This window comes from Nerophis lumbriciformis, linkage group LG07 (genome assembly GCF_033978685.3).
Source record: "Nerophis lumbriciformis linkage group LG07, RoL_Nlum_v2.1, whole genome shotgun sequence".
NCBI classification, from domain to species: domain Eukaryota; kingdom Metazoa; phylum Chordata; class Actinopteri; order Syngnathiformes; family Syngnathidae; genus Nerophis; species Nerophis lumbriciformis.
In genome coordinates, this window is record NC_084554.2 from 52,518,660 (window position 1) to 52,546,025 (window position 27,366).

The 27,366-nt window shown below is 33.6% G+C and overlaps 1 protein-coding gene across 3 annotated transcripts in view; it reads left to right on the forward strand.

The window, feature by feature from the left end:
- The first annotated feature begins 2,626 nt into the window (after window positions 1–2,626).
- plod2 (procollagen-lysine, 2-oxoglutarate 5-dioxygenase 2) overlaps window positions 2,627–27,366 on the forward strand; it is a 166,123-nt gene continuing 141,383 nt past the window's right edge. For all 3 annotated transcript variants that reach the window (XM_061964876.1, XM_061964878.1, XM_061964877.1), the window contains exon 1: window positions 2,627–3,076. In XM_061964876.1, coding sequence (XP_061820860.1) covers window positions 2,974–3,076 — 103 coding nt within the window. In that variant the 5' untranslated portion in view covers window positions 2,627–2,973. The remainder of the gene's footprint in view (window positions 3,077–27,366) is intronic.

Genomic DNA, 27,366 nt, shown 5'->3' on the forward strand with positions numbered 1-27,366 from the left:
TACTTGGTATCAGATCGATACCTAAATGTGTGGTATCGTCCAAAACTAATGCAAAGTATCAAAGAAGAGAAGAATAAGTGATTATTACATTTTAACAGAAGTGTAGATAGAACATGTTAAAACAGAAAATAGCGCGACACCTACCCTTTACATCAATATTTATTCATCAGTATTGGTTTATTAGGTATTATATTTTATTGTATGATACTGTAACTACCTGGTTTTAGATTGATACCTAAATGTGTGGTTTCATCCAAAACTAATGTAAAGTGTCAAAGAAGAGAAGAATAAGTGATTATTACATTTTAACAGAAGTGTAGATAGAACATGTTAAAACAGAAAATAAGCAGATATTAACAGTAAATGAACAAGTAGATTAATAATACATTTTTACAGTTTGTCCCTCATAATGTGTACACAATAATAGGTGTATAAATGACACAATATGTTACTGCATAGACTAATTAGGAGTCTTTGTTTGTTTATTTACTACTAAAAGACAAGTTGTCTATTTTATTTAAGGACTAAATGACAATAATAAACATATGTTTCATGTACACTAACATTGTTTTTGTTCAAATAAAGACAATAATGACATTTTTTGTGGACCCCTTTATTTAGAAAAGTATCAAAATACATTTTGGTACTAAAATATTGGTATCGGGACAACCCTACATACGTCGACTGTAACGATACCAAGTACAAGTGCCGTACATAGTCGATACTACAATGATTACATCGATATTTTTTATCATCACACAGTCTTTTGTCCTTTTTTTAAATTGTTTATAAAGTCAGTAAATACGTCCCTGGACACATGAGGACTTTGAATATGACCAATGTATGATCCTGTAACTACTTGGTATCGCATCGATACCTAAATGTGTGGTATCATCCAAAACTAATGTATAGTATCAAAGAAGAGAAGAATAAGTGATTATTACATTTTAACAGAAGTGTAGATAGAACATGTTAAAACAGAAACTAGCGCGACACCTACCCTTTACATCAATATTTATTCATCAGTATTGGTTTTAATAGGTATTATTTTTTATTGTATGATCCTGTAACTACTTGGTATCAGATTGATACCTAAATGTGTGGTATCATCCAAAACTAATGTAAAGTATCAAAGAAGAGAAGAATAAGTGATTATTATATTTTAACAGAAGTTTAGATAGAATAAATAAGCAGATATTAACAGTCAATGAACAAGTGGATTAATAATATTTTTTTACAGTTTGTCCCTCATAATGTGTACAAAATAATAGGTGGGTAAATGACACAATATGTTACTGCATAGACTAATTAGGAGTCTTTGTTTGTTTACTTACTACTAAAAGACAAGTTGTCTAGTATGTTCACTATTTTATTTAAGGACTAAATGACAATAATAAACATATGTTTCATGTACACTAACATTTTTTTGTTCAAATAAAGACAATAATGACATTTTTTGTGGTCCCCATTATTTAGAAAAGTATCGAAATACATTTTAGTACTAAAATATTGGTATCGGGACAACCCGAGGGTGGGTATATACATACATCGACTGTAACGATACCAAGTACAAGTGCCGTACATAGTCGATACTACAATGATTACATCAATATTTTTTATCATCACACAGTCTTTTGTCTTTTTTTTAATTGTTTATAAAGTCAGTAAATACGTCCCTGGACACATGAGGACTTTGAATATGACCAATGTATGATCCTGTAACTACTTGGTATCGGATCGATACCTAAATGTGTGGTATCGTCCAAAACTAATGTAAAGTATCAAAGAAGAGAAGAATAAGTGATTATTACATTTTAACAGAAGTGTAGATTGAACATGTTCAAACAGAAAATAGCGCGACACCTACCCTTTACATCAATATTTATTTGTCAGTATTGGTTTTAATAGGTATTATATTTTATTGTATGATCCTGTAACTACTTGGTATCGGCTCGATACCTAAATGTGTGGTATCATCCAAAACTAAGTATCAAAGAAGAGAAGAATAAGTGATTATTACATTTTAACAGAAGTGTAGATAGAACATGTTAAAACAGAAAATAGCGCGACACCTACCCTTTACATCAATATTTATTCACCAGTATTGGTTTTAATAGGTATTATATTTTATTGTATGATCCTGTAACTACCTGGTTTTAGATCGATACCTAAATGTGTGGTATCATCCAAAACTAATGTCAAGTATCAAAGAAGAGAAGAATAAGTGATTATTACATTTTAACAGAAGTGTAGATAGAATAAATAAATAAGCAGATATTAACAGTAAATGAACAAGTGGATTAATAATCCATTTTTTTACAGTTTGTCCCTCATAATGTGTACAAAATAATAGGTGTATAAATGACACAATATGTTACTGCATAGACTAATTAGGAGTCTTTGTTTGTTTACTTACTACTAAAAGACAACATCTTATTTCATGCTATAAACTCTTCTTTAATTGCAATAAGCATCATAAGATTTTCTGGTAAACTTTGATACGGGTACCAATATAATGGTATCAAGACGACATCTTTTTGCTCTATCTTCTTACAATTTTACCAAATTTTTTTTGTTTTTCTCCCCAAACACAGCCCTGGCTTAAAGAAGACTAAGGGCAGGACATTCTGAAGGAACTGGTAGGGAAGGGGAGTGGTTGCTTGGTGGTCCGGGGGAGGGGATGAGGCAGAGTGGAGAGGAGGGAGCAGAACCAGAGTCTCACTTTGAGGTCCTGGTCTGCCTCGGGCGTGAATGCTGCCGCGGTGACTCCAGACCTGAGCCGACAACTGAGCCTCGGACCTGACCCCGCTTTCTCCACTGAGGGCTGCATCTGCAATTAACGACCGGGGGTGGGGTCACTTTGTGCACTGAGCAAAACTTGGACTTTCTGCAAACCTTTCCCCACCCGCCGCCTCCTTATATGTTACCGCCAGACCCCCTGCGGAGGTGAAAAGGTCCACTGACCCCCCGGCGATGGAGTACCTCAACTTGTGCGTGGTGTTTTCCTGCTGGATGGCGTGTGCAGACTCCCTGGGGTCCTCCGACACGCCCAAGGCTCCCGTGCCCATTCCCCACGGTAAGACCCCCTTTTTCTGATGATCCCGGCACTGTCAACTGTGAATGAGGCTCTGTGTGCCGCGTACGCCATGCTCACACGCTTCCATTTCCTCTTATCCCAGACATTATGCTCTTTAAAACTCATTAGGAAACAACCTCGCAAAATAGTCCTATTTCTTTTAAAAAAAAACTTTTATTTTCTGGCTTTTAAATCGCCGTGAGTCCTCTGTGTCTGATTATTTTATTATTTTATTCTAATGCAAACGGGGTTTGTATATTGATTTGTTTTTGATTGTTTTATTCTATTTTATTGATGTCTTGTATTATTTAATTCTATTATTATAATTTTTTTTGTTCATTGTTTCATTTTAAATGCTTGTAATTTGGTTACTTTTATTGTTTCTTGCACTCTGGAGACAGTTTTGTTGTTATTAGTGCGATACAAGTAAAGGGGATCGGAGAGTAAATTGAGACAAAGTCGGTGTCTAACGTTGGATCCACGTTGTTGGTTGGGAAATGACCACATTTCAATGGTGAAATACCCCTGAAATAGATTAAAGGTTGTCAAAAAGCATGTTGTTTCAACGTTGTATTTACTTTGTAGAATATTAGTTGGGAAATGACCAGTATATTAAATGGTCAAATCAACGTCAGAAGCCAATATTGACTAAACGTCGTCAAAAAGCATGTTGTTTCAGCGTTGTGTTTGTGTTGTAGAATATTGGTTAGGAAATGACCAGATTTCAATGGTAAAATACTCCTGACATAGATTAAACGTTGTCAAAAAGCATGTTGTTTCAACATTGTATTTGTTTTGTATAATATAAGTTGGGAAATTACCGATATTAAATGGTCAAATCAACGTCAGAAGCCAATATTGACTAAACGTCGTCAAAAAGCATGTTGTTTCAACGTTATGTATGTGTTGTAGAATATTGGTTGGGAAATGACCAAATTTCAATGGTCAAATACCCCTGAAATAGATTAAAGGTTGTCAAAAAGCATGTTGTTTCAATGTTGTATTTGTGTTGTAGAATATTGGTTGGGAAATTACCACAATTCAACGGTGAAATACCCCTGAAATAGATTAAACGTTGTCAAAAAGCATGTTGTTTCAAAATTGTATTTGTTTTGTAGAATATTGGTTGGGAAATGACCAAAATTCAATGATCAAATCAAAGTCAGAAGCCAACATTGACTAAAAATTGTCAAAAAGCATGTTGTTTCAAAGTTATATATGTGTTGTAGAATATTGGTTGGGAAAATACCAATTTTCAATGGTCAAATTCCCCTGACATTGATTAAACGTTGTCAAAAAGCATGTTGTTTCAACGTTGTATTTGTTTTGTAGAATATTGGTTGGGAAATGACCAAAATTCAATGGTCAAATCAACGTCGGAAGCCAATATTGACTAAACGTCGTCAAAAAGCATGTTGTTTCAACGTTATATATGTTGTAGAATATTGTTTGGGAAATGACCAAAATTCAATGGTCAAATACCCCTGACATAGATTAAATGTTGTCAAAAAGCATGTTGTTTCAACGTTGTATTTGTTTTGTAGAATATTGTTTAGGAAATGACCAAAATTCAATGGTCAAATACCCCTGACATAGATTAAAAGTTGTCAAAAAGCATGTTGTTTCAACGTTGTATTTGTGTTGTAGAATATTGGATGGGAACTGACTAAAATTCAATGGTCAAATACCCCTGACATAGATTAAACGTTGTCAAAAAGCATGTTGTTTCAACGTTGTATTTGTTTTGTAGAATATTAGTTGGGAAATGACCAAAAATCAATGGTTTAATCAAAGTCAGAAGCCAACATTGACTAAACGTCGTCAAAAAGCATGTTGTTTCAACGTTGTATTTGTTTTGTATAATATTAGTTGGGAAATGACGAATATTAAATGATCAAATCAACGTCGGAAGCCAATATTGACTAAACGTCGTCAAAAAGCATGTTGTTTCAAAGTTATATATGTGTTGTAGAATATTGGTTTGGAAATGACCAAATTTCAATGGTCAAATACCCCTGACATAGATTAAACGTTGTCAAAAAGCATGTTGTTTCAACGTTGTATTTGTTTTGTACAATATTAGTTGGGAAATGACCAAAATTCAATGGTCAAATCAACATCGGAAGCCAATATTGACTAAACGTTGTCAAAAAGCATGTTGTTTCAACGTTATATATGTGTTGTAGAATATTGGTTGGGAAATGACCAAAATTCAATGGTCAAATACCCCTGACATTGTTTAAACGTTGTCAAAAAGTATGTTGTTTCAACGTTGTATTTGGGTTGTAGAATATTGGTTGGGAAATGACCAAATTTCAATGGTCAAATCAATGTCAGAACCCAACATTGTTTAAACGTTGTCAAAAAGCATGTTGTTTCAACATTGTATATGTGTTGTAAAATATTGATTGGGAACTGACTAAAATTCAATGGTCAAAAAACCCTGACATAGATTAAACGTTGTGAAAAAGTATGTTGTTTCAACGTTGTATTTGGGTTGTAGAATATTGGTTGGGAAATGAACAAATTTCAATGGTCAAATACCCCTGACATAGATTAAAGGTTGTCAAAAGGCATGTTGTTTCAACGTTGTATTTGTTTTGTAGAATATTGGTTGGGAAATAACCAAATTTCAATGGTCAAATACCCCTGAAATAGATTAAAGGTTGTCAAAAAGCATGTTGTTTCAACGTTGTATTTACTTTGTAGAATATTAGTTGGGAAATGACCAATATATTAAATGGTCAAATCAAAGTCAGAAGCCAATATTGCTAAACATCGTCAAAAAGCATGTTGTTTCAACGTTATATATGTGTTGTAGAATATTGGTTGGGAAATGACCAAATTTCAATGGTCAAATACCCCTGACATTGTTTAAACGTTGTCAAAAAGCATGTAGTTTTAACGTTGTATTTGTGTTGTAGAATGTTGGTTGGGAAATGACCAATATTAAATGGTCAAATCAACGTCGGAAGCCAATATTGATTAAACGTTGTCAAAAAGTATGTTGTTTCAACGTTATATATGTGTTGTAGAATATTGGTTGGGAAATGACCACATTTTAATGGTCAAATCAACGTCATAACCCAACATTGATTAAACGTTGTCGAAAAACATGTTGTTTCAACGTTGTATTTGTGTTGTAGAATATTGGTTGTAAAATGACCAAATTTCAATGGTCAAATACCCCTGACATTGATTAAACGTTGTCAAAAAGCATGTTGTTTCAACGTTGTATTAGAGTTGTAGAATGTTGGTTGGGAAATGACCAAAATTCAATGGTCAAATCAAATTCAGAAGCCAACATTGACTAAAAATCGTCAAAAAGCATGTTGTTTCAACGTTGTATTTGTTTTGTAGAATATTAGTTGGGAAAAGACCAAAATTCAATGGTCAAATCAACGTCGGAAGCCAATATTGACTAAACGTTGTCAAAAAGCATGTTGTTTCAACGTTATATATGTGTTGTAGAATATTGGTTGGGAACTGACCAAAATTCAATGGTCAAATACCCCTGAAATAGATTAAACGTTGTCAAAAAGCATGTTGTTTCAACGTTGTATTTGGGTTGCATAATATTAGTTGGGAAATGACCAAATTTCAATGGTCAAATACCCATGAAATAGATTAAACATTGTCAAAAAACATGTTGTTTCAACGTTGTATTTGGGTTGTACAATGTTGGTTGGGAAATGACCAAAATTCAATGGTCAAATCAAACTCAGAAGCCAACATTGACTAAAAATCGTTAAAAAGCATATTGTTTAAACATTGTATTTGTTTTGTAGAATATTGTTTAGGAAATGACCAAATTTCAATGGTCAAATTAGCGTCAGAACTTGTCATTGACTAAACGTCGTCAAAAAGTATGTTGTTTCAACGTTATATATGTGTTGTAGAATATTGGTTGGGAAATGACTAAAATTCAATGGTCAAATACCCCTGAAATAGATTAAACGTTGTCAAAAAGCATGCTGTTTCAACGTTGTATTTACTTTGTAGAATATTGTTTAGGAAATGACCAAATTTCAATGGTCAAATACCCCTGACATAGATTAAATGTTGTCAAAAAGCATGTTGTTTCAACGTTGTATTTACTTTGTAGAATATTAGTTGGGAAATGACCAATATATTAAATGGTCAAATCAACGTCAGATGCCAATATTGACTAAAAATCGTTAAAAAGCATGTTGTTTCAACATTGTATTTGTTTTGTAGAATATTAGTTGGGAAATGACAAAAATTCAATGGTCAAATCAACGTCAAAACCCAACATTGATTAAACGTTGTCAAAAAGCATGTTGTTTCAACGTTGTATTTGTGTTGTAGAATATTGGTTGGGAAATGACCAAAATTCAATGGTCAAATACCCCTGACATTGATTAAACGTTGTCAAAAAGCATGTTGTTTCAACGTTGTATTTGTTTTGTAGAATATTGGTTGGGAAATCACCAAAATTCAATGGTCAAATCAACGTCAGAAGCCAACATAGATTAAACGTTGTCAAAAAGCATGTTGTTTCAACATTGTATTTGTATTGTATAATATTAGTTGGGAAATGACCAAAATTCAATGGTCAAATACCCCTGACATAGATTAAACGTTGTCAAAAAGCATGTTGTTTCAACGTTGTCTTTGTTTTGTTGAATATTGTTTAGGAAATGACCTATATTAAATGGTCAAATCAAAGTCGGAAGCCAATATTGACTAAACGTGGTCAAAAAGCATGTTGTTTCAATGTTATATATGTGTTGTAGAATATTGGTTGGGAAATGACCACATTTCAATGGTCAAATACCCCTGACATAGATTAAACGTTGTCAAAAAGCATGTTGTTTCAACGTTGTATTTGGGTTGTAGAATATTGGTTGGGAAATGACCAAATTTCAATGGTCAAATCAATGTCAGAACCCAACATTGTTTAAACGTTGTCAAAAAGCATGTTGTTTCAACGTTGTATTTGTTTTTGTCATGACTTGGTCCTGGGGTTTAGTTTTTCTAGAAAGCAACGGAAAGTTGTCTCGGGCGAGACGGGAATGAAGGTACATTTTTATTTAAACACTATAAATACAAAACAAGGAAGTAAACAAAAGGCGCGCACAATGGCGGAGAACAAACTATGAAACCAAACACTTGCACAAAGGCAAAAACTATGAACAACAAAAAACACTAACTGTGGCAATAATAAACAAAACTTACTTGGCATGGACAAAAAGGAGCAGCGTGAACGATGGACATGAAAAAAGAGTCAGAAATGTGCAGAGCATAAATGCAAGATGTCGTCAGAACGACAAACTGAAAACAATGAACTTAAATACTATAGACATGATTAACGAAAACAGGTGCGTGACTCAAAACGTGAAACAGGTGCGTGACGTGACAGGTGAAAACTAATGGGTTACTATGGTGACAAAACAAAAGTGCACAAAAAGTCCAAAAACAAAACCGAACATGACCAAAACAAAAACATGATCACACAGACATGACAGTTTTGTAGAATATTGGTTGGGAAATAACCAAATTTATATGGTCAAATACCCCTGACTCTAGATTAAACATTGTCAAAAAGCATGTTGTTTCAACGTTGTATTTGGGTTGTAGAATATTGGTTGGGAAATGACCAAATTTCAATGGTCAAATCAATGTCAGAACCCAACATTGTTTAAACGTTGTCAAAAAGCATGTTGTTTCAACGTTGTATTTGTTTTGTAGAATATTGGTTGGGAAATAACCACATTTCAATGGTCAAATACCCCTGAAATAGATTAAAGGTCGTCAAAAAGTATGTTGTTTCAACGTTGTATTTGTGTTGTAGAATATTGGTTGGGAAATGACCAAATTTCAATGGTCAAATACCCCTGAAATAGATTAAAGGTTGTCAAAAAGCATGTTGTTTCAACGTTGTATTTGTTTTGTAGAATATTGGTTGGGAAATAACCAAATTTCAATGGTCAAATACCCCTGACATAGATTAAACATCATCAAAAAGCATGTTGTTTCAACGTTGTATTTGTTTTGTATAATATTGGTTGGGAAATGACCAAATTTCAATGGTCAAATACCCCTGAAATAGATTAAAGGTTGTCAAAAAGCATGTTGTTTCAATGTTGTATTTGTTTTGTAGAATATTAGTTGGGAAATGACCAGTATATTAATTGGTCAAATCAACGTCAGAAGCCAACATTGATTCAACATCATCAAAAAGCATGTTGTTTCAACGTTGTATTTGGGTTGTAGAATATTGGTTGGGAAATGACCAAATTTCAATGGTCAAATACCCCTGAAATAGATTAAAGGTTGTCAAAAAGCATGTTGTTTCAACGTTGTATTTGTTTTGTAGAATATTGGTTGGGAAATAACCAAATTTCAATGGTCAAATACCCCTGACATAGATTAAACATCATCAAAAAGCATGTTGTTTCAACGTTGTATTTGTTTTGTATAATATTGGTTGGGAAATGACCAAATTTCAATGGTCAAATACCCCTGAAATAGATTAAAGGTTGTCAAAAAGCATGTTGTTTCAATGTTGTATTTGTTTTGTAGAATATTAGTTGGGAAATGACCAGTATATTAATTGGTCAAATCAACGTCAGAAGCCAACATTGATTCAACATCATCAAAAAGCATGTTGTTTCAACGTTGTATTTGGGTTGTAGAATATTGGTTGGGAAATGACCAAATTTCAATGGTCAAATACCCCTGAAATAGATTAAAGGTTGTCAAAAAGCATGTTGTTTCAACGTTGTATTTGTTTTGTAGAATATTGGTTGGGAAATAACCAAATTTCAATGGTCAAATACCCCTGACATAGATTAAACATCATCAAAAAGCATGTTGTTTCAACGTTGTATTTGTTTTGTATAATATTGGTTGGGAAATGACCAAATTTCAATGGTCAAATACCCCTGAAATAGATTAAAGGTTGTCAAAAAGCATGTTGTTTCAATGTTGTATTTGTTTTGTAGAATATTAGTTGGGAAATGACCAGTATATTAATTGGTCAAATCAACGTCAGAAGCCAACATTGATTCAACATCATCAAAAAGCATGTTGTTTCAACGTTGTATTTGGGTTGTAGAATATTGGTTGGGAAATGACCAAATTTCAATGGTCAAATACCCCTGAAATAGATTAAAGGTTGTCAAAAAGCATGTTGTTTCAACGTTGTATTTGTTTTGTAGAATATTAGTTGGGAAATGACCAAAATTCAATGGTCAAATCAACGTCAGAAGCCAACATTGATTCAACATCATCAAAAAGCATGTTGTTTCAACGTTGTATTTGTTTTGTAGAATATTGGTTGGGAAATAACCAAATTTCAATGGTCAAATACCCCTGAAATAGATTAAAGGTTGTCAAAAAGCATGTTGTTTCAACATTGTATTTACTTTGTAGAATATTAGTTGGGAAATGACCAATATATTAAATGGTCAAATCAACGTCAGATGCCAACATTGACTAAAAATCGTTAAAAAGCATGTTGTTTCAACATTGTATTTGTTTTGTAGAATATTAGTTGGGAAATGACAAAAATTCAATGGTCAAATCAACGTCAGAACCCAACATTGATTAAACGTTGTCAAAAAGCATGTTGTTTCAACGTTGTATTTGTGTTGTAGAATATTGGTTGGGAACTGACTAAATTTCAATGGTCAAATACCCCTGACATAGATTAAACGTTGTCAAAAGGCATGTTGTTTCAACGTTGTATTTGGGTTGTAGAATATTGGTTGGGAAATGACCAAATTTCAATGGTCAAATCAATGTCAGAACCCAACATTGTTTAAACGTTGTCAAAAAGCATGTTGTTTCAATGTTGTATTTGTTTTGTAGAATATTGGATGGGAAATGACCAAATTTCAATGGTCAAATACCCCTGACATAGATTAAAGGTTGTCAAAAAGCATGTTGTTTCAACATTGTATTAGAGTTGTAGAATGTTGGTTGGGAAATGACCAAAATTCAATGGTCAAATCAAAGTCAGAAGCCAACATTGACTAAAAATCGTCAAAAAGCATGTTGTTTCAACGTTGTATTTGTGTTGTAGAATATTGGTTGGGAAATGACTAAAATTCAATGGTCAAATACACCTGACATAAATTAAACGTTGTCAAAAAGCATGTTGTTTCAACGTTTTAGTTGTGTTGTAGAATATTGGTTGGGAAATGACCAAAATTCAATGGTCAAATACCCCTGACATAGATTAAAAGTTGTCAAAATGCATGTTGTTTCAATGTTGTATTTGTTTTGTACATTATTGGTTGGGAAATGACCAAAAATCAATGGTTAAATTAAAGTCAGAAGCCAACATTGACTAAACGTCGTCAAAAAGCATGTTGTTGCAACGTTGTATTTGTTTTGTAGAATATTAGTTGGGAAATGACCAATATATTAAATGGTCAAATCAAAGTCAGAAGCCAATATTGACTAAACGTTGTCAAAAAGCATGTTGTTTCAACGTTATATATGTGTTGTAGAATATTGGTTGGGAAATGACCAAATTTCAATGGTCAAATAACCCCTGACATAGATTAAACGTTGTCAAAAAGCACGTTGTTTCAACGTTGTATTTGTTTTGTAGAATATTGTTTAGGAGATGACCAAAATTCAATGGTCAAATCAACGTCAGAAGCCAACATTGATTCAACATCATCAAAAAGCATGTTGTTTCAACGTTGTATATGTGTTGTAGAATATTGGTTGGGAACTGACTAAAATTCAGTGGTCAAATTCCCCTGACATAGATAAAACGTTGTCAAAAAGCATGTTGTTTCAACGTTGTATTTGTTTTGTAGAATATTGTTTAGGAGATGACCAAAATTCAATGGTCAAATCAAAGTCAGAAGCCAACATTGAATTAACGTTGTCAAAAAGCATGTTGTTTCAACGTTGTATTTGTTTTGTATAATAGTTGGGAAATGACCAAAATTCAATGGTCAAATACCCCCGACATTGTTTAAACGTTGTCAAAAAGCATGTTGTTTCAACGTTGTATTTGGGTTGTAGAATGTTGGTTGGGAAATGACCAATATTAAATGGTCAAATCAACGTCGGAAGCCAATATTGATTAAACGTTGTCAAAAAGTATGTTGTTTCAAAGTTATATATGTGTTGTAGAATATTGGTTGGGAAATAACCAAATTTCAATGGTCAAATACCCCTGACATAGATTAAATGTTGTCAAAAAGCATGTTGTTTCAATGTTGTATTTGTTTTGTATAATATTTGTTGGGAAATGACCAAAATTCAATGGTCAAATACCCCTGACATAGATTAAACGTTGTCAAAAAGCATGTTGTTTCAACGTTGTATTTACTTTGTAGAATATTAGTTGGGAAATGATCTATATTAAATGGTCAAATCAACGTCGGAAGCCAATATTGATTAAGCGTCGTCAAAAAGCATGTTGTTTCAACGTTATTTATGTGTTGTAGAATATTGGTTGGGAAATGACCAAATTTCAATGGTCAAATACCCCTAAAATAGATTAAACGTTGTCAAAAAGCATGTTGTTTCAACGTTGTATTTGTTTTGTACAATATTAGTTGGGAAATGACCAAAATTCAATTACCAAATCAAAGTCAGAAGCCAACATTGACTAAAAATTGTCAAAATGCATGTTGTTTCAACGTTATATATGTGTTGTAGAATATTGGTTGGGAAATGACCAAATTTCAATGGTCAAATACCCCTGACATTGATTAAACGTTGTCAAAAAGCATGTTGTTTCAACAATGTATTTGTTTTGTAGAATATTAGTTGGGAAATGACCAAATTTCAATGGTCAAATCAAGGTCAGAACCCAACATTGTTTAAACGTTGTCAAAAAGCATGTTGTTTCAACATTGTATTTGTTTTGTAGAATATTGGTTGGGAACTGACTAAAATTCAATGGTCAAATACCCGTGACATAGATTAAACGTTGTCAACAAGCATGTTGTTTCAACGTTGTATTTGTTTTGTAGAATATTGTTTAGGAAATGACCAAAATTCAATGGTCAAATACCCCTGACATTGTTTAAACGTTGTCAAAAAGCATGTTGTTTTAACGTTGTATTTGTTATGTAGAATATTAGTTGGGAAATGACCAATATTAAAGGGTCAAATCAACGTCAGAAGCCAACATTGATTAAACATCATCAAAAAGCATGTTGTTTCAACGTTATATATGTGTTGTAGAATATTGGTTGGGAACTGACTAAAATTCAATGATCAAATACCCCTGACATAGATTGAACATCATCAAAAAGCATGTTGTTTCAACGTTGTATTTGTGTTGTAGAATATTGGTTGGGAAATAACCAAATTTCAATGGTCAAATACCCCTGAAATACATTAAAGGTTGTCAAAAAGCATGTTGTTTCAACGTTGTATTTACTTTGTATAATATTAGTTGGGAAATGACCTATATTAAATGGTCAAATCAACGTCGGAAGCCAATATTGACTAAACGTCGTCAAAAAGCATGTTGTTTCAACGTTATATATGTGTTGTAGAATATTGGTTGGGAAATGACCAAATTTCAATGGTCAAATACCCCTTTCATTGATTAAACGTTGTCAAAAAGCATGTTGTTTCAACGTTGTATTTGTTTTGTAGAATATTAGTTGGGAAATGACCAAAAATCAATGGTTAAATTAAAGTCAGAACCCAACATTGACTAAACATTGTCAAAAAGCATATTTTTTTAACGTTGTATTTGTGTTGTAGAATATTGGTTGAAAAATGACCAAAATGTAATGGTCAAATCAACGTCAGAACCCGACATTAATTAAACGCCGTCAAAAAGCATATTTTTTTAACGTTGTATTTGTGTTGTAGAATATTGGTTAGGATTTTACCAAATTTCAATGTTCAATAAACATCAGAACCCAACATTGATTAAACATTGTCAAAAGGTATGTTGTTTCAACGTTGTATTTGTTTTGTAGAATATTAGTTGGGAAATGACCAAAATTCAATGGTCAAATCAACGTCAGAAGCCAACATTGATTCAACATCATCAAAAAGCATGTTGTTTCAACGTTGTATTTGTTTTGTAGAATATTGGTTGGGAAATAACCAAATTTCAATGGTCAAATACCCCTGAAATAGATTAAAGGTTGTCAAAAAGCATGTTGTTTCAACATTGTATTTACTTTGTAGAATATTAGTTGGGAAATGACCAATATATTAAATGGTCAAATCAACGTCAGATGCCAACATTGACTAAAAATCGTTAAAAAGCATGTTGTTTCAACATTGTATTTGTTTTGTAGAATATTAGTTGGGAAATGACAAAAATTCAATGGTCAAATCAACGTCAGAACCCAACATTGATTAAACGTTGTCAAAAAGCATGTTGTTTCAACGTTGTATTTGTGTTGTAGAATATTGGTTGGGAACTGACTAAATTTCAATGGTCAAATACCCCTGACATAGATTAAACGTTGTCAAAAGGCATGTTGTTTCAACGTTGTATTTGGGTTGTAGAATATTGGTTGGGAAATGACCAAATTTCAATGGTCAAATCAATGTCAGAACCCAACATTGTTTAAACGTTGTCAAAAAGCATGTTGTTTCAATGTTGTATTTGTTTTGTAGAATATTGGATGGGAAATGACCAAATTTCAATGGTCAAATACCCCTGACATAGATTAAAGGTTGTCAAAAAGCATGTTGTTTCAACATTGTATTAGAGTTGTAGAATGTTGGTTGGGAAATGACCAAAATTCAATGGTCAAATCAAAGTCAGAAGCCAACATTGACTAAAAATCGTCAAAAAGCATGTTGTTTCAACGTTGTATTTGTGTTGTAGAATATTGGTTGGGAAATGACTAAAATTCAATGGTCAAATACACCTGACATAAATTAAACGTTGTCAAAAAGCATGTTGTTTCAACGTTTTAGTTGTGTTGTAGAATATTGGTTGGGAAATGACCAAAATTCAATGGTCAAATACCCCTGACATAGATTAAAAGTTGTCAAAATGCATGTTGTTTCAATGTTGTATTTGTTTTGTACATTATTGGTTGGGAAATGACCAAAAATCAATGGTTAAATTAAAGTCAGAAGCCAACATTGACTAAACGTCGTCAAAAAGCATGTTGTTGCAACGTTGTATTTGTTTTGTAGAATATTAGTTGGGAAATGACCAATATATTAAATGGTCAAATCAAAGTCAGAAGCCAATATTGACTAAACGTTGTCAAAAAGCATGTTGTTTCAACGTTATATATGTGTTGTAGAATATTGGTTGGGAAATGACCAAATTTCAATGGTCAAATAACCCCTGACATAGATTAAACGTTGTCAAAAAGCACGTTGTTTCAACGTTGTATTTGTTTTGTAGAATATTGTTTAGGAGATGACCAAAATTCAATGGTCAAATCAACGTCAGAAGCCAACATTGATTCAACATCATCAAAAAGCATGTTGTTTCAACGTTGTATATGTGTTGTAGAATATTGGTTGGGAACTGACTAAAATTCAGTGGTCAAATTCCCCTGACATAGATAAAACGTTGTCAAAAAGCATGTTGTTTCAACGTTGTATTTGTTTTGTAGAATATTGTTTAGGAGATGACCAAAATTCAATGGTCAAATCAAAGTCAGAAGCCAACATTGAATTAACGTTGTCAAAAAGCATGTTGTTTCAACGTTGTATTTGTTTTGTATAATAGTTGGGAAATGACCAAAATTCAATGGTCAAATACCCCCGACATTGTTTAAACGTTGTCAAAAAGCATGTTGTTTCAACGTTGTATTTGGGTTGTAGAATGTTGGTTGGGAAATGACCAATATTAAATGGTCAAATCAACGTCGGAAGCCAATATTGATTAAACGTTGTCAAAAAGTATGTTGTTTCAAAGTTATATATGTGTTGTAGAATATTGGTTGGGAAATAACCAAATTTCAATGGTCAAATACCCCTGACATAGATTAAATGTTGTCAAAAAGCATGTTGTTTCAATGTTGTATTTGTTTTGTATAATATTTGTTGGGAAATGACCAAAATTCAATGGTCAAATACCCCTGACATAGATTAAACGTTGTCAAAAAGCATGTTGTTTCAACGTTGTATTTACTTTGTAGAATATTAGTTGGGAAATGATCTATATTAAATGGTCAAATCAACGTCGGAAGCCAATATTGATTAAGCGTCGTCAAAAAGCATGTTGTTTCAACGTTATTTATGTGTTGTAGAATATTGGTTGGGAAATGACCAAATTTCAATGGTCAAATACCCCTAAAATAGATTAAACGTTGTCAAAAAGCATGTTGTTTCAACGTTGTATTTGTTTTGTACAATATTAGTTGGGAAATGACCAAAATTCAATTACCAAATCAAAGTCAGAAGCCAACATTGACTAAAAATTGTCAAAATGCATGTTGTTTCAACGTTATATATGTGTTGTAGAATATTGGTTGGGAAATGACCAAATTTCAATGGTCAAATACCCCTGACATTGATTAAACGTTGTCAAAAAGCATGTTGTTTCAACAATGTATTTGTTTTGTAGAATATTAGTTGGGAAATGACCAAATTTCAATGGTCAAATCAAGGTCAGAACCCAACATTGTTTAAACGTTGTCAAAAAGCATGTTGTTTCAACATTGTATTTGTTTTGTAGAATATTGGTTGGGAACTGACTAAAATTCAATGGTCAAATACCCGTGACATAGATTAAACGTTGTCAACAAGCATGTTGTTTCAACGTTGTATTTGTTTTGTAGAATATTGTTTAGGAAATGACCAAAATTCAATGGTCAAATACCCCTGACATTGTTTAAACGTTGTCAAAAAGCATGTTGTTTTAACGTTGTATTTGTTATGTAGAATATTAGTTGGGAAATGACCAATATTAAAGGGTCAAATCAACGTCAGAAGCCAACATTGATTAAACATCATCAAAAAGCATGTTGTTTCAACGTTATATATGTGTTGTAGAATATTGGTTGGGAACTGACTAAAATTCAATGATCAAATACCCCTGACATAGATTGAACATCATCAAAAAGCATGTTGTTTCAACGTTGTATTTGTGTTGTAGAATATTGGTTGGGAAATAACCAAATTTCAATGGTCAAATACCCCTGAAATACATTAAAGGTTGTCAAAAAGCATGTTGTTTCAACGTTGTATTTACTTTGTATAATATTAGTTGGGAAATGACCTATATTAAATGGTCAAATCAACGTCGGAAGCCAATATTGACTAAACGTCGTCAAAAAGCATGTTGTTTCAACGTTATATATGTGTTGTAGAATATTGGTTGGGAAATGACCAAATTTCAATGGTCAAATACCCCTTTCATTGATTAAACGTTGTCAAAAAGCATGTTGTTTCAACGTTGTATTTGTTTTGTAGAATATTAGTTGGGAAATGACCAAAAATCAATGGTTAAATTAAAGTCAGAACCCAACATTGACTAAACATTGTCAAAAAGCATATTTTTTTAACGTTGTATTTGTGTTGTAGAATATTGGTTGAAAAATGACCAAAATGTAATGGTCAAATCAACGTCAGAACCCGACATTAATTAAACGCCGTCAAAAAGCATATTTTTTTAACGTTGTATTTGTGTTGTAGAATATTGGTTAGGATTTTACCAAATTTCAATGTTCAATAAACATCAGAACCCAACATTGATTAAACATTGTCAAAAGGTATGTTGTTTCAACGTTGTATTTGATTTGTAGAATATAGGTTGGGAAATGATCAAAATTCAATGGTCAAATCAACGTCACAACCTGACATTGAATAAACGTCGTCAAAAAGCATGTTTTAACGTTTTTGTTGTGTTGTAGAATATTGGTTGAAAAATGACCAAAATTCAATGGTCAAACCAACATCGGAACCCAACATTGTCAAAAAGCATGTTGTTTCAACGTTGTATTTGTGTTGAAGAATATTGGTTGGAAAATTACCAAATTTCAACAGTCTAATCAACGTCACAACCCAACATTGATTAAATGTTGTTAAAAAGCATGTTGTTTCAACATTGTATTTGTTTTGTAGAATATTGGTTGGGAAATTACCAAATTTCAATGGTTAAATCAACGTCAGAACCCAACATTGATTAAACGTCGTCAAAAAGCATGTTGTTTCAACGTTGTATTTGTGTTGTAGAATATTGGTTGGGAAATGACCAAATTTCAATGTTAAATAAACATCAGAACCCAACATTGATTAAACGTTGTCAAAAAGTATGTTGTTTCAACGTTGTATTTGATTTGTAGAATATAGGTTGGGAAATGACCAAAATTCAATGGTCAAATCAACGTCACAACCTGACATTGAATAAACGTCGTCAAAAAGCATGTTTTAACGTTTTAGTTGTGTTGTAGAATATTGGTTGAAAAATGACCAAAATTCTATGGTCAAACCCAACATTGATTAAACATTGTCAAAAAGCATGTTGTTTCAACGTTGTATTTGTGTTGTAGAATAATGGTTGGAAAATGACCAAAATTCAACCATCAAATCAACGTCAGAACCCGACATTGATTTAACGTCGTCAAAAAGCATGTTGTTTCAACATTAGCTTTGAGTTGCTCAACTTCAAAGTTCAATGACCATGTCTGTTGCCTTTTTGTGTTGGTTGGATTTTTTTTATTTTTTTATTTTTTACCACCATGACTAGGGAAGGTTGTTTGCATTGGGTCAGCAAGTTCCATTCAGGACATCATTCAAAGTTAATTGACCCGAAAAACTCATGTTGTCCACTAGATGGCGACCTAAATTGTCAGACTTTTAAAATGAATACAACACCGTCGCGGGTAAGATTCCTTATCAAGGTCATGATGTCTGGGGGCCAATTTAAAGACATCGAAATTAAATCGATTTTTGGAATTTATTTTTAATCAATTAATAGTTACAAAGGAGAATCGCCATTCATTCAAAAATAAAAAAAATTGACACCCTTATTAATGATCCTAAATAGGTAAATAAACATCAAAATAAAATGGACTGTCACCCAATTGGAAGAACTGGGTCATGTGGTTTGTTTTGTTGTCTTTTTGTTGCCAACTGGAATCGTATGGATTTTTTTTAAATGTCTCTGGACATCATATTTACTGCTTTTTGATGGCATTCATGGCCTGAAGTTGTTTTGCACCATGACTAGGGAAGGTTGCTGGAGAGGAAATATTAAAAAAATAAAATAAATTAAAAAATAATTTAAATAGATTTTTAAACTGTTTTAAATTGATAGTTACAAATAAGAATCACCATTCATTAAAAAAAATTTTTTTTTGACCCCCCCATATTAATGATCCTAAATAGGTAAATAAACATCAAAATCAAATGGACTGTCACCCATTTGGAAAAACTGGGTCATGTGGTTTGTTTTGTTGTCCTTTTTGTTGCCAACTGCAGTTGCATGGATGTTTTTAATGTCTCTGGACGTCATATTTACTTTTTTTTATGCCATTTAAGGACTTAAGTTGTTTTGCACCGTGACTAGGGAAGGTTGCTGGAGAGGAAAGATTAAAAAAAAGAAAAAAGAAAAAAAGAAATTAAATAGATTTAATCTTTTTTTTTAATCAATAGCTACAAATAAGAATCGCCATACAATAAAAAAAAATATTTTTGACCCCCCCGGCCCCTCCTAATAATGATCCTAAATAGGTAAATAAACATCAAAATACAATGTACTGTTACCCAATTGGAAAAACTGGGTCATGTGGTTTGTTTTGTTGTCTTTTTGTTGCCAACTGCAGTCGTATGGATTTTTTTAATGTCTCTGGACATCATATTTACTGTTTTTTGATGCCAATTAAGGCCTTAAGTTGTTTTGCACCATGACTAGGGAAGGTTGCTGGAGAAGAAAGATTAAAAAAAAAAAAAAAGGAATTAAATAGATTTTTTAATTTTTTAAATTGATAGCAACAAATACCAATCACCATCCATTAAAGACATATTTTTTGACCCCCTTTTTCATGATCCTGAATAGGTAAATAAACATCAAAATAAAATGGACTGTCACCCATTTGGAAAAACTAGGTCATGTGGTTTGTTTTGTTGTCTTTTTGTTGCCAACTGCAGTGGCCATTTATGGCCTTAAGTTGTTTTGCACCATGACAAGGGAAGGTTGCTGGAGAGAAAAGATTAAAAAAAGAAAAAAGAAAATGAAAAAGAAATTAAATAGCTTTTTAAATCGATAGTTACAAATAAGAATCACAATTTATTAAAAAGACTATTTTTTGACCCCCCCTATTAATGATCCTAAATAGGTAAATAAATATCAAAATCAAATGGACTGTCACCCAATTGGAAAAACTGGGTCATGTGGTTTGTTTTGTTGTCTTTTTGTTGCCAACTGCAGTCGTATGGATTTTTTTAATGTCTCTGGACATTATATTTACTGTTTTTTTAAGCCATTTAAGGACTTAAGTTGTTTTGCACGATGACTAGGGAAGGTTGCTGGAGAGGAAAGATTAAAAAAAATAAAATAAAAAAAATAAAAAATTAAATAGATTTTTAAACTTTTTTAAATTGATAGTTACAAATAAGAATCACCATTCATTAAAAAAATATTTTTTTTGACCCCCCATATCAATGATCCTAAATAGGTAAATAAACATCAAAATCAAATGGACTGTCACCCATTTGGAAAAACTGGGTCATGTGGTTTGTTTTGTTGTCCTTTTTGTTGCCAACTGCAGTTGTATGGATTTTTTTAATGTCCCTGGACATCATATTTACTGTTTTTTGATGCCATTTAAGGACTTAAGTTGTTTCGCACCATGACTAGGGAAGGTTGCTGGTGAAGAAAGACTAAAAAAAATGTATTAAAAAAAAAGGAATTAAATAGGTTTTTTTATTTTTTAAATTGATAGCGACAAATACCAATCACCATCCATTAAAGAAATATTTTTTGACCCCCTTTTTCATGATCCTGAATAGGTAAATAAACATCAAAATAAAATGGACTGTCACCCATTTGGAAAAACTAGGTCATGTGGTTTGTTTTGTTGTCTTTTTGTTGCCAACTGCAGTGGTATGGATTTTTTTAGTGCCTCCGGACTTCATATTTACTGCTTTTTGATGCCATTTATGGCCTTAAGTTGTTTCGCACCATGACAAGGGAAGGTTGCTGGAGAGGAAATATTAAAAAAAGAAAAAAGAAAAAGAAAAAGAAATTATATAGATTTTTAAATCGATAGTTACAAATAAGAATCACAATTTATTAAAAAGACTATTTTTTGACCCCCCCTATTAATGATCTTAAATAGGTAAATAAATATCAAAATCAAATGGACTGTCACCCAATTGGAAAAACTGGGTCATGTGGTTTGTTTTGTTGTCTTGTTTGTTGCCAACTGGAATCGTATTGATTTTTTTAAATGTCTCTGGACATCATATTTACTACTTTTTGATGCCATTCAAGACCTTAAGATGTTTTGCACCATGACTAGGGAAGGTTGCTGGAGAGGAAAGATAAAAAAAAAAAAAAAAAATTAAATAAAAATTAAATAGATTACTAAATCAGTAGTTACAAATAAGAATCACCATTCATTAAAACAAATATTTTTTGACCCTCCTATTAATGATCCTAAATAGGTAAATAAACATCAAAATAAAATGGACTTTCACCCAATTGGAAAAACTGGGTCATGCGGTTTGTTTTGTTGTATTTTTGTTGCCAACTGCAGTGGTATGGATTTTTTTAATGTCTCCGGACTTCATATTTACTGCTTTTTGATGTTGTTTCAGGACTTCAGTTTTTTCACACCATGACTAGGGAAGGTTGCTGGAGATGAAAGATAACAAAAAAATAATAATAATTAAATCGATTTTTACTTTTTTTTTAATCGATAGCTACAAATAAGAATCACCATTCATTAAAAAAAAGATTTTTTGACCCCCCCTATTAATGATCCTAAATAGGTAAATAAACATAAAAATAAAATGGATTGTCACCCAATTGGAAAAACTGGGTCATGTGGTTTGTTTTGTTGTCTTTTTGTTGCCAACTGCAGTCGTATGGATTTTTGTAGTGCCTCTGGACTTCATATTTACTGCTTTTTGATGCCATTTATGGTCTTAAGTTTTTTCGCACCATGACTAGGAAAGGTTGCTGGAGAAGAAAGATTAAAAAAAAAAAAAAAGGAATTAAATAGGTTTTTTTATTTTTTTAATTGATAGCAACAAATACCAATCACCATCCATTAAAGAATTATTTTTTGACCCCCCTTTTCATGATCCTGAATAGGTAAATAAACATAAAAATAAAATGGACTGTCACCTAATTGGAAAAACTGGGTCATGTGGTTTGTTTTGTTGTCTTTTTGTTGCCAACTGCAGTCATATGGATTTTTTTAGTGCCTCTGGACTTCATATTTACTGCTTTTTGATGCCATTTATGGCCTTAAGTTGTTTCGCACCATGACAAGGGAAGGTTGCTGGAGAGAAAAGATCAAAAAAAGAAAAAAGAAAAAGAAAAATAAATTAAATAGATTTTTAAATCCATAGTTACAAATAAGAATCACAATTTATTAAAAAGACTATTTTTTGACCCCCCCTATTAATGATCCTAAATAGGTAAATAAATATCAAAATCAAATGGACTGTCACCCAATTGGAAAAACTGGGTCATGTGGTTTGTTTTGTTGTCTTTTTGTTGCCAACTGCAGTCGTATGGATTTTTTTAATGCCTCCTGACTTCATATTTACTGCTTTTTGATGCCATTTATGGCCTTAAGTTTTTGCACCATGACTAGGAAAGGTTGCTGGAGAGGAAAGATAAAAAAAAAAAAAAAAAAAAAAAAAAAAAAAAAAAAAATAGATTATTAAATCAATAGTTACAAATAAGAATCACCTTTCATTCAAAAAAATGTTTTTTGACTCCCCAATTAATGATCCTAAATAGGTAAATACATATCAAAATAAAATGGACTGTCACCCAATTGGAAAAACTGGGTCATGTGGTTTGTTTTGTTGTCTTTTTTGTTGCCAACTGCAGTCGTATGGATTTTTTAAATGTCTCTGGACTTCATATTTACTGCTTTTTGATGCCATTTATGGCCTTAAGTTGTTTCGCACCATGACTAGGGAAGGTTGCTGGAGAAGAAAGATTAAAAAAAATTAATAAAAAAAAAAGGAATTAAATAGATTTTTTAATTTTTTAAATTGATAGCGACAAATACCAATCACCATCCATTAAAGAAATATGTTTGACCCCCCTATTCATGATCCTGAATAGGTAAATAAACATCAAAATAAAATGGACTGTCACCCATTTGGAAAAACTAGGTCATGTGGTTTCTTTTGTTGTCTTTTTGTTGCCAACTGCAGTCATATGGATTTTTTTAGTGCCTCTGGACTTCATATTTACTGCTTTTTGATGCCATTTATGGCCTTAAGTTGTTTCGCACCATGACAAGGGAAGGTTGCTGGAGAGAAAAGATTAAAAAAATAAAAAATAAAAATAAAAATAAATTAAATAGATTTTTAAATCCATAGTTACAAATAAGAATCACAATTTATTAAAAAGACTATTTTTTGACCCCCCTATTAATGATCCTAAATAGGTAAATAAATATTTAAAAATCAAATGGACTGTCACCCAATTGGAAAAACTGGGTCATGTGGTTTGTTTTGTTGTCTTTTTGTTGCCAACTGCAGTCATATGGATTTTTTTAGTGCCTCTGGACTTCATATTTACTGCTTTTTGATGCCCTAATGATCTGCATGATCTCGAATTAGAAAGTATCGACACTAGAGCAGTGAGAGCTGGTACGGGCAGTATCGATATTCCAGTATCGATATTCCAGAAGCACTTTTACAACTCCCTGTCCCACAGTCTGCACGTTTCCAGCCTTTGGACTTGGGACTTTGGAGCTTTTTACAAGACCTTGATGCAGGGGGAAGGTATTCCAGGTGCTCTGCAGGTACCTGCCTGGCCGCACAAAGACTTTCATTCTGCACAAGTCGGACGGGCTGCTGCTCGGAAGGAAAAAAAAAAAAAAACAGAAAAAAAATGTAGCGACCCCCACCGTTTGACTGAAAGGAGCCTTTGAGTGCTTCTGACCGAGTGCACGGACATGACTTGTGAGGGTCTGCCACGTCTCACAACACGTGTCCGTGCATTCAGGACCAGAGCCTCGGGTTTTGGGTAAAGACCCCACCTGCTTGCCAGCCGTCAGGAGTCTGCTTTTAGCAACATGTCTATCTATTGAACAGACGAGAAGCAAGGAATGATGCAGAGACAGAGTTCAATTTAGCTCAATGAGGAGAGACGTGTTTTGGGCTGTATTCTAGATACAGATCCAAACTACGTTCTACAAGTCCAGCCCGTGTGCTTCCTCTATTTATTTGGAAGGTCCCTGTTACATCACTGAAGGGAAGGGGGTAATCTGGACAACTCCAGCTAGACACAATATATGATTATACAAAAAATGCAAATGTATTGACGCTGGTGCTATCGCCCCGTCTCTGCTTTGTCTGCGTCCCGGTACCCGATGTTCCTCCTTGGCAGTCAGCAGGCCGAGTCTGGACACAACACCGATAGAGACGGCTGGCAATGCCACTTCAGCACAATTGACAATAATTTATAACAACGGCCCTTAAGCATAAAGTTGTGTGATAATATATACATCATTATTGTAACACATTCACGAAACAAAAATGAGGACCCTGAGGCGGAAAAAACGAAATCAATCATGCTAAATGATATCACCGTGGCCTCTACGGCGAAGAGTGAAGGAACCTCACTAAAGTCAAAGCACTGCAATTACACTAATGATCATCAAGAGGGGCTGATGATGATATCAGCTATCAGTCAGATATCAGTGGGAAAAAAAGTATTGTATCGTGTGATATCATGTGCGATACAAACAGTCCTGGAGTCTGTTTACTTGTGTGTGATATCATGTGCGATGCAAGCAGTCTTGCGGGGTGTTTACTTGTGTGTGATATGATATGTGATACAAGCAGTCCTGCAGCGTGTTTACTTGTGTGTGATATCATGTGCGATACAAGCAGTCCTGGAGTCTGTTTACTTGTGTGTGATATCATGTGCGATGCAAGCATTTTTGCGGGGTGTTTACTTGTGTGTGATATGATATGCGATACAAGCAGTCCTGCAGCGTGTTTGTTTGTGCGATATCATGTGTGATACAAGCAGTCCTGCTGCGTATTTACTTGTTTGTGATATCATGTGCGATACAAGCAGTCCTGCAGTGTGTTTACTTGTGTGTGATATCTTGTGCGATACAAGCAGTCCTGCAGCATGCTTGCTTGTATGTGATATTATGTGCGATACAAGCAGTCCCGCAGCGTGTTTACTTATGTGTGATGCCATGTGTGATACAAGCAGTCCTATGATGTGATTACTTGTGTGTGATATCATGTGCGATACAAGCAGTCTTGCGGGTTGTTTACTTGTGTGTGATATGATATGCGATACAAGCAGTCCTGCAGCGTGTTTGCTTGTGTGTGATACCAGGTGCGATACAAGCAGTCCTACAGCGTATTTACTTGTATGATATCATGCTTGCTTGTATGTGATATCATGTGCGATGCAAGCAGTCCTGCGGCGTGTTTACTTGTGTGTGATATCATGTGCGATACAAGCACTCCAGCTGTGTATTTACTTGTGTGTGATATCATGTACGACACAAGTAGTCCTGCAACGTGTTTACATGTGTGTGATATAATGTGCGATGAAAGTAGTCCTGCAACGTGTTTGCATGTGTGTGATATCATGTGCGATACAAGCAGTCCTGCAGTGTGTTTACTTGTGTGTGATATCATATACGACACAAGCAGTCCTGCAATGTGTTTACATGTGTGTGATATCATGTGCGATACAAGCAGTCCCGCATTATGTTTACTTATGTGTGATGCCATGTGTGATATAAGCAGTCCTATGATGTGATTACTTGTGTGTGATATAATGTGCGATACAAGCAGTCCTGGAGTGTATTTACTTGTGTGCGATATCATGTGCGATACAAGCAGTGGACAGCTACATATCCATCTAAATATCCTCCAATACACACACCATTTCTTCATTTTGTACTAAATTCACTTATGAAAGGGTCAACATGCTAAGTTATAGGCTACTAGAAACTAGCAGCTACACAACAGCTAAGCACACAATAGCAGACAAGCTAGACATAGGTAATAATCATTGAACAATAAAAGGTGACATTTGTCAACATAAACAAGTAACAAATATTTATACTTGCATATTACTTACACATACAAAGTCTCCAAGGCAGAAGCCTCTTAGAAATGATCCAGTAACAAATGTGTCCGCATCATTTAACCGACCCTATGTTGTTAAAAATTATTGATTTTTAATCGAAAATCGATTTTCAATCGAATCTTTCGGTACCCAAAGAATCGAGTGTCAGCTGACTTTTATGCCCTCTGGATGGGCCGCCGCTACTCCAATCAACGCAGGTGCAAGCAATTAGCTGCTCCTGTTGTAGCTGGCGGCAGATGGCGGCAGACTGATGCACTATGGACGCACAATACCTTCTTTTGTTGTAAATTATCCGCTCAACGGGTAAAAAAACAAACAAAACTGGGTAAAATGCAAAGACTTAAGTCTTTGTTCCATGCAGCAAGTGTTTGAATGCACGATGCGCACCCTGAACTCCATTGTAAAAAATAGTTTTTCTACGTTTGTTGTTTGTTGTATTTTATTTTATGCTTAAATCTACCGTGTTCACATTGGTTAGGTTTGTAGTTACGTCACCTTGATTAAAGCTAATTGTTTTGTTTATATCATAAGTCTAATATTTGAATGATGATGTATGAATGTGTTGTGGCAGTTGCGGGTGTTAATGATCCTAAATTGGCAAATAGACATCAACACAAAATGGACTGTCACCCAACGGGAAAAACTGGGTCATGTGGTTTGTTTTGTTGTCTTTTTTTATGACTTGAACGATGATGTATGAATGTGTTGTGGCAGTTGCGGATGTCACCGGTTTGAGGAAACACTCGGTTGCATTTCCAAACACGTTTTTAATGGTGAACTGCCGACACGAGAACCCTAAACAGGAGGTGCTTAAAGTTGAAGGACTTAAGTTTTTTCGCACCATGACTAGGGTAGGTGGTTCGCATTGGGTGAACATAATTAAAGGTTATTGACCTGAAAAAACTCTTTTTGTCCTCTAGATGGCGACCTAAATTGTCAGATTTTTAAAATGAATGCATTAATCCTGGCGGGTAAGGCTCCTTATCAATTTCACGATGTCGACAGGCAACGCTTGGCCCACCGGCCGTAGTTTGGACACCTCCATCTGCATCAACAATATGTTTTGCCTGAGTGACTGAAGAGGACAACA